This window comes from Triplophysa dalaica, chromosome 9 (genome assembly GCF_015846415.1).
Source record: "Triplophysa dalaica isolate WHDGS20190420 chromosome 9, ASM1584641v1, whole genome shotgun sequence".
In the NCBI taxonomy this organism is placed as follows: Eukaryota; Metazoa; Chordata; class Actinopteri; order Cypriniformes; family Nemacheilidae; genus Triplophysa; species Triplophysa dalaica.
In genome coordinates this window covers 10,118,800-10,134,126 of record NC_079550.1, presented here as the reverse complement: position 1 = coordinate 10,134,126, position 15,327 = coordinate 10,118,800, and the positions used below count along the sequence as shown (strand labels likewise).

At 37.3% G+C, this 15,327-nt stretch overlaps 1 protein-coding gene across 1 annotated transcript; it reads right to left on the bottom strand.

The window, feature by feature from the left end:
* Positions 1–131: 131 nt before the first annotated feature.
* p2rx8 (purinergic receptor P2X, ligand-gated ion channel, 8) lies at positions 132–14,816 on the bottom strand. The gene is made up of 23 exons (XM_056756016.1): positions 14,635–14,816; positions 14,362–14,512; positions 11,409–11,480; positions 10,767–10,842; positions 10,259–10,343; positions 10,019–10,099; positions 9,338–9,479; positions 7,465–7,586; positions 7,027–7,282; positions 6,424–6,509; positions 6,240–6,273; positions 5,419–5,552; positions 5,101–5,251; positions 4,934–5,005; positions 4,746–4,821; positions 4,196–4,292; positions 3,879–3,959; positions 3,598–3,739; positions 3,357–3,493; positions 3,161–3,254; positions 381–446; positions 224–301; positions 132–137 (listed from the first exon to the last, which is right to left on the bottom strand). Exons 1-23 carry the CDS (start codon positions 14,814–14,816, stop codon positions 132–134), a joined length of 2,421 nt encoding a protein of 806 aa, XP_056611994.1.
* Between the last annotated feature and the right edge of the window lie 511 nt (positions 14,817–15,327).

Sequence of the window (15,327 nt, the reverse complement as noted above, 5' to 3'; positions counted from 1 at the left end):
ATACTGAGATTCATAAATAAGATTTAAACATTGCTGTGTGCGTGGCATTCCTCTTTTCCACCTCTATCTACCGATCGGACAGAAGGACGACCTGCTGTTGAAGCTTTTCTTCTGCCTCTTCTGATTTGATGTCAGTTCTGTGGAGGTGCACAATTAAGGTAATGAGTGGTCTCAATGTTGCATTTACTGACCATGTGACACTTCTTTTTGTAACATTGTTCACGGTCTCAAATTTCTTCTTTCTGTACAATGTGCTCTGTTTCATCAGGTACAGTAGTACCATATCACAGATGAATACACCCTTGGGAAAAGTGTTAAAATTTATAATTTTTTTAGGTTTGATAAATAGCCTGTGTGAAAATTTCTATGGTAATACTTACAGCACCCATTAAAGCAAGACCTGAGCCTATGTTGACAACAGTAGGAATAATATTGAATTTTCCTGCCTGGAAAAGACAACATTTATGTAAGTTTGAGAGCGAATGCACTTACAAATAATGCATCAACCTTTTTTTATTTATTTCATCTAGTTGTCTACAGTGAAAAGATCAATCAAACATTATTTGGGTATATAGTTTACTTTTTGGGCCTGTACTTCACAGGTTTATACAAAACCTTCTGATTAATGTTGATCACAATATTAGTCATTTAGAAGACACGTTTATCCAAAGTGGCTTACAAATGAGTTAAACAATAGAATTAATAGTAACGACATACGGACAACAAAAAGCATAAAAGCAGTAAAACTGGTCTCATATAGCCTACCACAGTAAACAAAGCTAAGTTTTTTTTAAGGATAGAAAGAGTAGAAAACACATAGAAGGCAGAACTGATCGGTCAGGTGCTGACTGAAGAGATGTGTTTTCAGCCGATTCTTAAAGATGGCGACAGACTCTGCTGATCTTGTAGCAGTGGGCAGATCATTCCACAAATGTGGGACAGATGCAGAGAAGGTATACGTGAGAAGGATTTTTTCCCTTTTGGGGGTGGCACTACAAGACATTGTTCGTTTTCAGAGCGTAGGGATCTGGCAGGTATATAAATCTGTATTAGTGAGTGAAGATGGCTGCCAAACTAGTGGTGGTCTTGTAGCCCAAGTACAGAGTTTAGAATTTGATGCGAGTGACTATAGTGAGCCATAACTTAATGAAGAGAGGAGTGACGTGTACTCTCTCGGTTCATTGATGGACATTCTTGCCGCAGTATTCTGTATAATCTGTAGAGGTTTGGTTGTGCAAACTGGGAGTCCAGCCAGCAGCGCATTGCAATAATCCAGTCTGGACTAGGATTTCCGTAGCATGCTTGGACAGGAATGGTCCAATTTTCCTAATGTTGTAGAGGATGAATCTACAGGACTGGGTGTTGATGGCAACATGATCCGTGAAGTTTAGCTGATCATCGATTACCACTCCCAGGTTTCTGGCCGTTCTGGAAGCTGTGATGGTTAATGAGTCTATTTGAATGGAGAGGTTGTGATGAATCTTTGGGTCGGCCGGTTCTGTTTGTGAAATGTCACTCAGGCATGCTTAAATATTTGCAGAAACACTCGGATCATCAGGCTGAAATGACAGGTGGAGTTGTTCATAATCCGGATAGCAGTGATAGGAAAAGCCATGTTTCCAAATGACAGAGCCAAGGTTTATGTATATGGAAAAGAGCAACGGTCCAAGCACTGAGCCCTCAGGCACCCCTGTATTGAGATGTTGGGACTCACAAGACCTCACCCTTCCAGGATACTCTAAATGATCTACCTGAGAGGTAAGACTCGAACCATTGTAGCAAAATTGCTGAGACACCCATAGCCTTGAGGGTCGACAGGAAGATATGGTGCATAATGGTGTCAAAGGCAGCAGAGAGATCTAGCAGGATGAGTACAGATTATTTGGAGGCTGCTCTTGCCAGACTCAGGGCTTCAATGACCGAGAGCAGTGCAAATCTCGATGCAATGACCGATCTTGAAACTAGACTGGTTGCTGTCCAGGAGGTTCTTCTTCGTTAGAAAGGAGGAGAGCTGGATAAATATTAACACGCTCAATAGTTTTGGCAGTGAAGGTGGGGAGTGATACCGGTCTGTAGTTATCTAACAGTGCAGGATTAAAAGTGGGTTTCTTCAGTAGCGGGGTAATACGGGCCTTTTTGAAGACTTTGAGAATTGTACCAGTGGTGAGAAACGAGTTGATAATGTGGGTCAGAGCAGGAGCAACCGCTGGAGAGATGGCCTGGAGGAGATGGGATCTAGCGGGCGGGTAGTCGGGTGGTTAGAAGAAATTACCTTGGAAACGTCCTCTTCAGATAAGAGAGAGAAAGAGGGGAGTGAGCATGGGTCAGGGGTTTGGCCGTGTTCAAGAGGCGTCGACTCAGAGACCTGACTCCTGATGGTGGTTGTTATCTTTACGAAGAAAGACGCAAAGTAATCAGCTGTTAAGTCTGATGGAGGTGAGGGTGCAGTCAGGCAAAGAAGAGCAGAGAAGGTTTTAAAGAGAGTACAAGAGTCAGGGGAGTTGTTGATTTTAGAGTTGTAGTACTGGGTTTTCACAGAGGAGACATCAGGAGAGAAAGAAGAGAGGAAAGACTGATAGAGACAAGAGGTCAGAAGGATCTTTAGATTTCCGCCACTTTCTCTCAACAAACCTGAGCCTGACACGATACTCACAGAGAGATTTGATGGTCAATGCCACAAATTAATGGTTTGATTATTAACCTGCAGTCATGCTTGTCTGCTTTATTTTTGTTTGAAAATCCTACAACTTGCATCTCAATACGCCACTGTACAAAATAGGCTACATGTACAACCAGGCTGGGGACTTCTTTTATATTTTAACCACAGATGCAGAAAAGTTTAAGGCCCAGGGGAATTGTTTTTAATCCAAAACAAGAGAAACAATTTTGCAGTGCTTTCATTTTTCTATGCATTTTCGACTGAAAGTTATATACTCTGATATGCAGCAGTTTTTCCTTGTTTGAAAATCTTTTTTGTCAAACAACCCTAACCATGATTAGTATTTTCTCTAATTTGTACCACATCTCATATTTTGATGGTTTAATTAAACCCAAATAATGTGCAAATACGCCCTCTGCAGATCACTTTTGGCCATTATCTGGCCACAGATATAAAATTTTCCATCACATTGTCTAGTAATGTTGTCATATAGTTACGTACCGTTCCATAAACAATGATGTCAACATGAATTCCAAACACTTTATACAGATTTCTGTGCACCTCACCAGCAGCATTTGTGAAATAGCGAACATATCTGTAGAAAGAAGTTTTGCAGTTACAGTCAGTTCTACAGCAAACACTGACAGGTGATTACACAACAGGACTCAAAGTTATTTTGTTGTTCAGTCACAGACACCTGAAGTTATATCCAGCTGCAACTGAGCTGGGTGTCGTGCTGGTGTCCAGACTTGTAAAGCTGTATTGAGGATGACACTTTGAATATCCTTTATCAAGATCACACCGCCATTCAATCAGAATTCCAACTGAACCACCCTGTCAGTAAATTAATATATGGATAAATAAATAATGTACAGTCCATGAAATTGTTTGTTTTATGTATATACAGTAGGCTATGTAAAATTTGTGGTTGTCCTTACCAGGACAGCTATATCCTGAAAGTTGTTCCCGGCTTTGCGCACAACATCACCGAGTCGAAATATGGGACAGTATGGATGATGAATCTTATCATACAAGCAGCTTTTTAAATACGTTTCATTATTTGTCTCTAGAACATTTGATCTTAAAGAAGAAAATATTTCAGATAGACACAATACTGTGGGAATATAATGGGTCAGTAAAATAATATATCTTTAAGTTGTTGACTTTATGCATAATATACATTGTATAAACAGTATACAGCATACAGTTTATGTCTTACTTTGAAAAGTTAAACTTAGAAAATCTTATGAAGTTCTTTATGTATAAAGTGAAGTTTTCCGCTTTCCCCAGCAGTGGAACACTAAAAAAGGGGAGAAATATGTTTAAGCATTAATGTATGAGAGCCTGAGAGCTATATCGTTTTGTATTGGTTGTTGAGCTGGATGCTAGGAGAGCAACTAACTTCTGTAGTTCAAGAACACATCGTTTTATTCATGACAACCTTGCTTTTCCTTCTGACTTCTTTAACAATTTTCTTCACTGTCCTCTTGCGGTGATTGAAACAAAACGTGTAGAATTGATGGAAAATGTTCTTACTTCGGTCGCTGGCTGTTTTCAGTGGGACACCAGCCATATATTTCACAAATGCCAGTAGAATTTCTCTCCTTTTTCAGACATATGCCAGTCTTAATCCCTAAAGAGAATAACGAATGAATGAATCACGGGAGGTTTCCAGGATGTCCAGTACGTGTTTTATTCACACAATTGAACATTGAACTTTGTTATCTTCTCACATAAGGGAAGTATAACATATGCCATTTGTTTATACAAGATACAGTCTTTACAGTTCACCCAAACTGAAAAATCTAAACAACAGAAATCTTTAGTGAGCTCTCAAGCCCCAAATTTTCAAAGAGTACTGTATAAATTGTCCATATGACTATGGCCTATAACAGAATTTAGTAGCTACTCAAGTCATATAACAACTGATCTTAAGTTATTTCATTTAATATAGTATATTCAATTCAATAGTCATGTGAAATCAAGGAGAGCAGATGATATTTCAATGCCGTTTTTGAATTTTAACTTTTTTTGATGTACCTCAGCAAAACATTCTGATTTGTTCAGTTTTAAGTTGTTTAAATACCATTTCCGGTCAGAACAGCCTCTCCCTGTGTGCAGTCTTCATTCTTACTGCAAACAGCATCCAGTAACTTAGGGCTCTAAATGAAAACAAACATTGCTTAAAGTAAAAATGACCCCTGGACACTTTCCAATTTCAGACACTTAGTTTAGTGAAATAAAGACGAAAAGACAGAAATTGTCCTAGCCTACCTCAGAGCAGGTGTCTAATTTTTGGTTTGGGGTCTCTATAAAATTGGTTGTTATGAAAAGGACATGCTCACCCTGGAAACAAAATGAAACCAACTAAGAATAAAGCCAACGAATACACACGTCATTTATTAGAAGCACTTTACATTCATAACTAAAGAGCCACTTACCTGTTGTGGGATGACATAGTCCTCCGGCCCCCACAGGTGTGCGCCTCTACCTGTTGTATTAGTGAGCGCAACTCCTTTAACTTTTGTCACTACAGAACTCTCAATAGTTTCATCTATGGCCTGATATCCTTTCTTTACCACAAACACCCACCTGTTTTTATGAAATACACGATTATGACACCAATAAAAGAGATGAAGTATAGAGTCTTGTGGCAAACATTTTTTCTCGATGGACTTTTCATTCAATTCCTCTTTTGTTTCATATGATAACGTCCTTTTAAAAGCACTTTTAAATGCTCAAATCACGCTTTCTCTTACCCGACTAGATATCCAATTACAGCGAGCTGAAATATTCTGTATAAAACTCCCACTTTCTTGTTTTTCGCGACCACATATTTGACAGTTCTATAATAAAAAAGAGACTGTAGTGTCATTACTGCTCGTTGAGACATTTATCTTGAAGAACAAGGCGATGTATCAAAACGGTTTCGGTTTCACCTGCTGTAAAGCTGATATGATTTGCAAATTAGGGCACAGGTGGGATCTATCCTTCAGCCACACAGAATCTTTCGCGAGACGATTTCTCATGAATATATGAAAAGACCATATATTACATGCATACATATTTTTCTTTTTTCATTACACGAGCACTTTTATTACTGTACTTTGATCAGTTCAGTCGGAGTAACTGTCATGGACAATGTACTGTGGGTTATAGTTTATTTTTGATGATGTGCCTTTATTCTTAATTATTCAATAAACAAGTTTACATAAATTATGTTGAAATAAACCAGTCATTAATAGTTGAAACAGTACAGTCAAACTTTACAGTTTTGATCAACATTTATTCACTTGAATTGTCATGGATAAATATAGAGGTAGGTATATGTGTGGTTTATTTTAGCATGTCCAAATTCTTTAGCATAGCTACAATTGTGTACCAATTCTAAACCATCTTTTCTAAGGGAGATCTCTCTTTCTTTTTTTCTTTGCATGTTTATATATTTATTCAGCCTACTTCTTTTACTAAATGCCTTTATATGTTTTAGTGTTAGTTTAGTATATGTACACAATAAACAGCATTTTCTCATTTTTCCTCATGTAAGCATAACTTTGCCAACTGAGGGTGTTCTTCATACAGCATCCTCCGGCATCTGTTCTATGTCGCAATTCCTACGAAGATAAAAAATAAAAGTTTATTTATACAGTTACATGTACTACGACATTTCACATATGAAGGATGGTAATTTTGTAAATATAATGCATGACTTAATTAACCAACAGTTCTAGCACAAGAGAAGCATGCGTACTTCCATTACATACTTGATCACTGTCTCATATTTTGACACTCTATAAAGAGTTCTCCTCTTCATTGTGTACAGTAGTATTATGTCACAAAAATAAGCACCCTGGAGAACAAACAATCTGTTAGCAGCTATTAACATTTTAGATGGATGATTTTATATAGCCTATTTCATTAACTAAATGCCTATATATGTTTTAGAGCTAGTTTTGTTTATGTACACTATTAACAGCATTTTGACTAGGGGATATGTGTTAGAATTTTTTTATTATAACTGGTTTAAAAAATGAGGCAAGGGCATTGCTTGCTAATTTTATACCTGCAGTCAAGTGTTGGGCCACATTATAAAAACAATGACACATGTGGATGTTCATCCTGTGAATATTTGAAGAGTTTGGTTCCAAAATGAGATAACCCCATTAATTTTATTTTCAAAAATCATGTTTTTAATTATGTTATCTTGTCTTTATTGTGTTAGTTAGCTTTTGTAATTATGGCTAAATCAATATAACCAACTGCAGTTTGATTGATATTAATTGGAATGCATATTAAAAAAAAATTGGGAGAAAAAGTTATCTAATTTTGGAACCAAACTTTTCATTTACTGTACATAGCCTACTTACGGCACCCAATAAAGCAAGACCCGAGCCTATTTTGACAATGGTAGGAATAATATCAAATTTCCCTGCCTGGACAAAAATACAAAAATCAACAACATCAACAAAGATAATGATAATAATAATAATGTATACAAACGTTACATTCATTATAAGTATTAAGCATACCATTCCAGAGACCATGATGTCAAAATGAATTCCAAACACACTATACAAAGTTCTGTATCTCTCACCATTAGAACCTTTGTAATAGTTAACATATCTGTCAAGACAAAAATGTAACAACAATAATAATAATCATCATTATTATAATTGCACTACATAAAACATAATAACATCATTTTATTTTAATCTTTTTAATTATCAACCTAACACAAGTTATTACTTAGAAAGAAAAACAAGGTAATAACTGAAAAAAGTGTAGTTTGGATATCAATCCTTTACCTGAATTTATATTTTGTTGTGTTTTCGGTGTTCAGCAGTATAAAGTTGTATTTAGGATGGCACTCTGAGAATCCCTTATCAAGATCACACTGCCAGTCAATCAGAATCCCAATTGAGCCACCCTGGCATTACACGACAGTATAAGATTGTGCTCTGCTTACATTGCATGCGAGGACAAAACTGAGATGCACCCATAATATATAAGCGTAAGCAAGTGTATATCACCTCTAATATATATATATAGTTGAAAGAAAAAGTATGTGAACCCTTTGGGCTTACTTGGATTTCTTCATAAATTGGTCATAAAATGTGTTCTGATCTTCATCTAAGTCACAACAATAGAGAAACACAGTCTGCTTAAACTAATACCACACAAACATTATACGTTTTCATGTTTTTATTGAACACAACATGTAAACAGTCATAGTGCAGGGTGGAAAAAGTATGTGAAACCCTAGGCTAATGACTTCTCCAAGAGCTAATTGGAGCCAGGAGTCAGCCAACCTGGGGTCCAGTCAATGTGATGAGATTGGATGTGTTGATTAAAGCTGGCCTGTCCAATAAAAAACACACACCAGTTTTGAGTTTGCTGTTCTGAAGAAGCGTTGTCTGATGTGAACCATGCCTCGCACAAAAGAGCTCTCAGAAGATCAAGAATTGTTGACTTACATAAAGCTGGAAAGGGCTACAAAAGTATATCTAAAAGCCTTGATGTCCATGTGTCCACGGTAAAACAGATTGTCTACAAATGGAGAAAGTTCAGCACTGTTGCTACACTCCCTAGACGTGGTCGTCCTGTAAAGATGACTGCAAGAGCACAGCGCAGAATGCTCAATGAGGTGTAGAAGAATCCTAGAGTTTCAGCTAAACACTTACAGAAATCTCTGGCACATGCTAACATTTTTTTGACAAATCTACAATAAGGAAAACATTAAACAAGAATAGACTTCATGGGAGGACACCACCGAGGAAGCCACTGCTCTCCAAAAAAAACATTGCAGCACGTTTGAAGTTTGCAAAAGAGCACCTGGATGTTCCACAGCACTACTGGCAAAACATTCTGTGGACAGATGAAACCAAAATTGAGTTGTTTGGAAAGAACACACAACGCTATGTGTGGAGAACAAAAGGCACAGCACACCAACATCAAAACCTCATCCCAACTGTGAAATATGGTGGAGGGGGCATCATGGTTTGGGGCTGCTTTGCTGCCTCAGGCCCTGGACGGATTACTGTCATCGATTGAAATATGAATTCCAAAGTTTATCAAGACATTTTGCAGGAAAACTTAAGACCATCTGCCGCCAACTGAAGCTTAACAGAGGATGGACGATGCAACAGGACAACGACCCAAAGCATAGAAGTAAATCAACAACAGAATGGCTTCAACAGAAGAAAATACGCCTTCTGGAGTGGCCCAGTCAGAGTCCTGACCTCAACTCGATTGAGATGCTGTGGCATGACCTCAAGAGAGCGATTCACACCAGACATCCCAAGAATATTGCTGAACTGAAACACTTTTGTAAAGAGGAATGGTCCAAAATTTCTCCTGACCGTTGTGCAGGTCTGATCTGCAACTGTAGGAAAAGTTTGATTGAGGTTATTGCTGCCAAAGGAGGGTCAACCAGTTATTAAACCCAAAGGTTCACATACTTTTTCCACCCTGCACTATGAATGTTTACATGTTGTGTTCAATAAAAACATGAAAACGTATAATGTTTGTGCGGTATTAGTTTAAGCAGACTGTGTTTCTCTATTGTTGTGACTTAGATGAAGATCAGAACACATTTTATGACCAATTTATGAAGAAATTCAAGTAAGCCCAAAGGGTTCACATACTTTTTCTTTCAACTGTATATACTGTATATCTTACCTCTACAGCCATCTCTTGAAAGTTTTTCCCAGCTTTGTGTAAAATGTCTCCCAGACGAAAAACAGGACAGTACGGTTCTGTGTTTTCATTATAGTAGCAAGTCTTTAAATATGTTCTGTCAGTTGTCTCTCGAACATTTGATCTGAGAAGAACAAAATGGCATGTTTCAGTGCTCCTTGTTCATTTCTACTTTAACAAGTTGAGTTGCAGTACCGCTGATAAAATATCCATATGAATTTTGTTGAAAAAACTAATCTTTTCAGACTCTTACAACTGCTTTTATCAAATGGTCCTTAAGTTATGTCAAACAATCAAAGTTCTTCAAAGCTGTTTTTACCTAAGGTTATTTTGATAGATCATAAAAATGATTAAAGACCTAATGAATTGCCTTGAAATCTTCAGCTTTGTTCAATGCATTGATGTAATTTCCTCTAAAAGTGCCCTAGAATTTCATATTAATTTGGTGAAAGCGCCACCTATAGGCCAAACGTCATAAGCAATTACATTATGTTGGTTTTTAAACAACTTTTCCTAAAAAGTACCCCTGGAAGTATATTAAATGAAATGTATAATTTTCATTATATTGATATCATATTATAATAATAGACTGGTTCTGCAATAGCTGCTTAGGGTAAGGTACTTTTAGTACTAGATTTATATACATCAAAGAGAATGTCTTACTTTGAAAGGTTAAACCTGGAAAATCGAATGAAGTTCCTTATGTACAATGTGAAGTTTTCAGCTGCACTCAGCATTGGCACGCTAAACAAGAACATACAGTAAGTATTTCGGACATGAGTGTGTATAAATTTATGTAGAAAAACTAAAGCTCTCTGCTATTGAACTCAAATGGATTCAAAGCTTTCGTATAACAGTATATTTGTGAATTTTAATGAAACTTTAAAAAAAAAAAAATCTTACTCTGGACGTCTTCTCCTTTCAACTGGACACCAGCCGTATATTTCACAGGTGCTACTGGTGACGTCACATTTGCCAGTCTTTATCCCTAAGGAGAAAAATTAATCACTTTAGGAGGTTTGATCAGAGTTTACTAAATACTAAGGTACTATATACCAACCAAAAGCATCTTTATGCAGAGATGATCAGTTACAGTATATGTAAGATGATAGATAGGGACTGTTATTTGGTGGGTAAAATAAAATGAGTTTATATTGTCCTTTCATGTCAGAATTGACCATAGTTGCTGTAAGGGGCTTGGAATTGTTTTCATATGCCAATCAATGATGTCATGACCGTCATTTCCTGCTGCTCTGTATACCACATAAACTGAGAGGCTTGACTGAAGTCCATTACCCTCCCATAAAACCCATTAAAAATCAGACTTACTTATGTTACATTTCTGTAGGAGAACGTTCAACTTTTGTATAGGCCTAATTCATAATTCTGTATAATTCTGTATAATTCATACCATTTCCAACAGCACCAGCCTCCCCCTTTCTGCAGTCTTTATCCAAAGTGCAATTACTATATGGTAGAAATGGGCTCTAAAAAAGAGATTCTGTTATCAACAGGTGAACCTAAACTTGTTGTACACAAGACATCCTTTCCTTGGTTTCAAAATATTCCTTTGTGTAACTGAACTATCAAAGATATCCTCAACAGTCTGGCATGCATCACGGATTCACAGTGGATACATAAAACATTAGCAACAAAATGTAAATGTGTTCAAATCGACTGTTTTTCAACCACAAAGCCTATTCATGTAAAGTGAAAGCCCTGTAAAGTTTCATTAACTACCCCATGGTGCACTGTGCATTAGTTTATGCCAAGAAACGAGAGGTGCTCATACATTGTTAATGGTCGGATCAATTAGAGAACAAAGCGAGTGTGCAATTGCTGGATACGAGGGCAGCATTTTAGTCATTAACCCAACCCTCAGTTGGGAATAAATCCATTATAGTAACAGTATTAAATTATATCATAGTAATTTCTAGAGTATATTCAAGTAGATTTGTTTGAGATTATAGTGAATGTGCGTCAATTGTTGTTTAAAGAATGGATGTTAAGTTTTCTTTTGTGTATGCTTGTGTCCCAAAAAGATCTGACTTACCTCTGGACAGTGGCCTAACGTTTGGTTCGGAGTCTCTAAAAAATTGGTTGTTAGAAGAAAAACATTGTCACCCTGTAAACAAAGTTTATCAAATGGCGTTATAAAATTATAAGACTGTTACAAAGAATTTGAAAATATACACAATACCCTAAAATAACAGCTGTATCTAAAGAGACGTTTTAACCTCAAATTAAAATTTTAAGAAACTTTCTGTTACACAAAAGGTTCTTCGTAGAATTGGTTATTTTAACTTTACAAATGTATTTCTTAAAAAAAATGAGACATTTCATAAAAGAAATGTTTCTTATGAGAAACTTTGACTGAATGGTAAGGTTATTTCCATCCACATTCAAACAGGCCAACGTCACTCCCCTACTTAAGGAACCCACATTGAACCCCTCTACTACCGTCAGTAACAGACCTGTCTCTCTTCTTCCATTTATTGCAAAAACACTTGAAAGGGCAGTTTTAAACAAGGTGTCTTCCTACCTATCCCAGAATAAATACCGGATGACAAACAGTCTGGCTTCAAAACAAACCACTCCACTGAGACTGCACTGCTATCTGTCATAGTGGTACTGCGGCTATTCAAGGCGGACTTTAAATCCTCTGCCCTGATTCTGCAAGACCTATCTGCAGCGTTTGATACTGTCAATCACCAGATACTGCTAGCAAGCCTGTCATCTCTAGGAATCTCAGGCACCCCTCTCTGCTGGTTCAAATCCTACCTCTCCGGCAGATCCTTCAGGGTGTCATAGAGGGGCTCGCTGTTTACTGCTCACCACATGATCACCAGGGTCCCTCAGGGATCAGTGCTCGGGCCGATGCTTTTTTTTCATCTACACGACATACTTGGGCACACGGGTTCTCGAATCACTGTTATGCTGACGACACCCAGATCTTCATTTCATTTCACCCAGACGATACCACTGTAGCAGCTCGCATTACAGCCTGCCTAGAGGACATCTCAGCTTGGGTGAAAGAGCATCAAATCCAGCTGAACCCTGCCAAGACAGAACTATTCGTGTTTCCGGCACACTCCACGGTGCAACACAGGTCCTGGTAATCTCAAGTCTGGACTACTGCAAAACTCTCCTTGCTGGTCTTCCTGCAAAGGCTATAAAAGGCTGGTTCAGAACGCAGCAGCACGCCTCGTCTTCCAACAGCCGCAAAGGGCTCATGTGACACCCCTTTTCATCACTCTCCACTGGCTACTGGTTGAAGCCCGTACCAGATACAATTCACTAATGCCAGCCTACCAGACTATCACTGGATCTGAACCGGCATATTTTTACACGTCCTAGCCACGTACTCAAATAACATCGTGAATTAATCCCATGGAGAACGTTGTAGCGACAAGATGTACTGGCCTTCAGATAACCTGGACGCTGGTCATTTTTGCTTACGATCCAGAAACGTCTGAGCCACGTGCTCAAATAATGTGGTGAATTGATCCCGTTGAGAACGTTGTAGCGACACGATGTACTCGTCTTCAGATGTCCGGAACACGTGTCTTTTGATTAATGAATCTGGTTATTTCTGTTTATTATGTTATTGTATGGAAAATGAATGATCAGAGTAAAATCTGTTATAATGTCAAGACGAATGCTATTCATCTGACAGCTATTAAACTGGAGTTTTATAATCGTTATAACGTTACTGTGCTTTATACATATTTGAATAGATAATTACTCAAATTATGCATAAAATGTAATCTTTCACGCACATATGAAATCACTAATTAATTAATCCTCCATGTGAGGAATGATAATTGTTTAAATAAAATAAAATAAAGAGATTTAAACAACGTGACTGTTTGGCCGTTAGGACGTGCTCATCACATCCCAGAAACGTTATTTTGTACATCGCTGCGACGAATATGGTACGTTCCAGGTATGTCTTCAGGAGTAATCGCCATGTCCTTACAACGTCGTGGTAGAAAACGTGTATGGGCAAATTATAATTCTATTTTGCGACGATTTACGACAATGCACGATCTGTTCCACGCTTGCACACCTTTGTACCGTGCGACTTTCATTCACTCACAGCGAAAGAAAAGAGAAATTTTCCCTTTACGCTGCTGTTAGGCAATATTTGGTTGACAGAAATGCATATTATGTTCCTAATTGACTTCTGTAAACACCATTGAAGGGATTATTTTCCTCATTTTGATTATATAGATAGATATATTAGCCTATATAGACCCATACTAATACAAAATTACTCAATTTAAAGTTAACTGAAACCGACACAAACCGTCTTTGACAATGCTACTGATCTCAGATCGAAACACGGCAAGTTAAGTAGGCCTAATGCCATACAGCAATGAATCGCAATCGGGAGATGGAGGAAACTGAAGGTTTGCAGTGAAAGAAAGACTCAGACTTTATTCCACATGTAACCAAAATCGTGTATGGTTATGTTACAACTCCTTTATTATTTTGAATTGGCATCCACGTAAACACATCGTAATGCATAGCGTAAACTGCATTGAAATACATCAAGATAGACCCGCCGTGAGCTGTTAAATAAAAATCTTAATGTAGCCTACATAAAATGCCGCCTGGCCGTCAAGTGTTTCATCGCATGCGTGATACCAAAAGTGTAGGGACACCATCCCTTTTTCTTCTAATTCGTTATTACGCGCATGCGCAGAACGGATCGTGCAGGCATCCCGGATCGTCTACCTACAGGAATTGCTCCCTGAACTCTCTCTAAGTCATTTTGATTAAAGCGTCTGCTAAATGACTAAATGTAAATTTAAGGAAACAAAAAAAAGGTTTTATGGCGTCCTTATGAATAAACATTTATGGCACCTTTATTTTTAAAATTGCAAATTTTCACAAATCACTTGATATATCCACACACACACTGTTTGTAACAAGTTTTAATCAAAATGTTAAAGACTATTGTAACACACATTTTATAATGTAGTTGCAATAATGTGACTCACCTGATGAGGGACAATGTAATCCTCCGGCCCCCAGAGGTCTTGCTCATTTTCTGAAGTATTGACGATCGCAAATCCTCTAACTCTTGTTTTCACAGAGCTCTCAATTGTGTCATCTGTCAATTGGTATTTTTTTTTTGTCAGGAACACCCACCTAAATAATAAATAATGCATTTTTAAATATTTGCCTAATATCAAACCAATGAAAACTCTATTTCATTCCACACATCGGCCAAATTGTGAAGTTTGACTAAATTAAATAATAGTTTTCTTTACCCGATCAGATATCCAACGACAACGAGTTGAAATATTCTGTATAAGACTCCGACTTTTCTATTCGGAGTGACAACATATTTGACTGTTTTATAATCGAATAAACACCCCAGTGAAATCATTCCTGCTGCCGCTTCTGCGTTCATACACGCCCTGACCAGCGCACTGCCGAGGACACAAAGCATCACATTACGATCACGGCAATTTACACGTCACACACAGAGCCGATTCTTCCTGTAGGCAAACCACGCATGTTGTTTGCTTGGAAAAAAATACATACACAAATGTAAAGTTACAGGCTCTAGTCCTAATATTAATGTTTTTTGTAGTGAACTTAAATGTTTTAAAGAAACCCTCTGTAAAATGAATAAAAGTAAGAAAGGAATTAAAACTAATTAAAAGAAAAGGAATACTATGTTTAATTTACTCTGTCAGGAACGCAACATCTGTTTAAAAGCAAAGCTGGTTTGGTTATAAATCCTCGTTTCTTTCTTCTATTTTTTTCATTTTATTATTTTTCATTTTATTTATTTTTCATTTTATTTTGTACTGAAATGTCTTGATGTTGATAGAAAATTACGATGAACGTTTATATCGTGAATGTAATGTAATATACTAAAAATAATTATTCTTTGTACTATGTTATTTTATTTGTATTTTGCATTTTGTTTGAAGCAATAAAAATAAAAAATAAAA

Coding starts and splice junctions, on each gene's coding strand:
- p2rx8 (XM_056756016.1), bottom strand. CDS start 14,816: ATGCTTTGTGTCCTCGGCAGTGCGCTGGTCAGGGCGTGTATGAACGCA. Junction 14,513..14,634: donor GTCGTTGGATATCTGATCGG/GTAAAGAAAACT, acceptor TTTATTATTTAG/GTGGGTGTTCCTGACAAAAA. Junction 10,100..10,258: donor GAAAGGAGAAGACGTCCAGA/GTAAGATTTTTT, acceptor GTTCTTGTTTAG/CGTGCCAATGCTGAGTGCAG.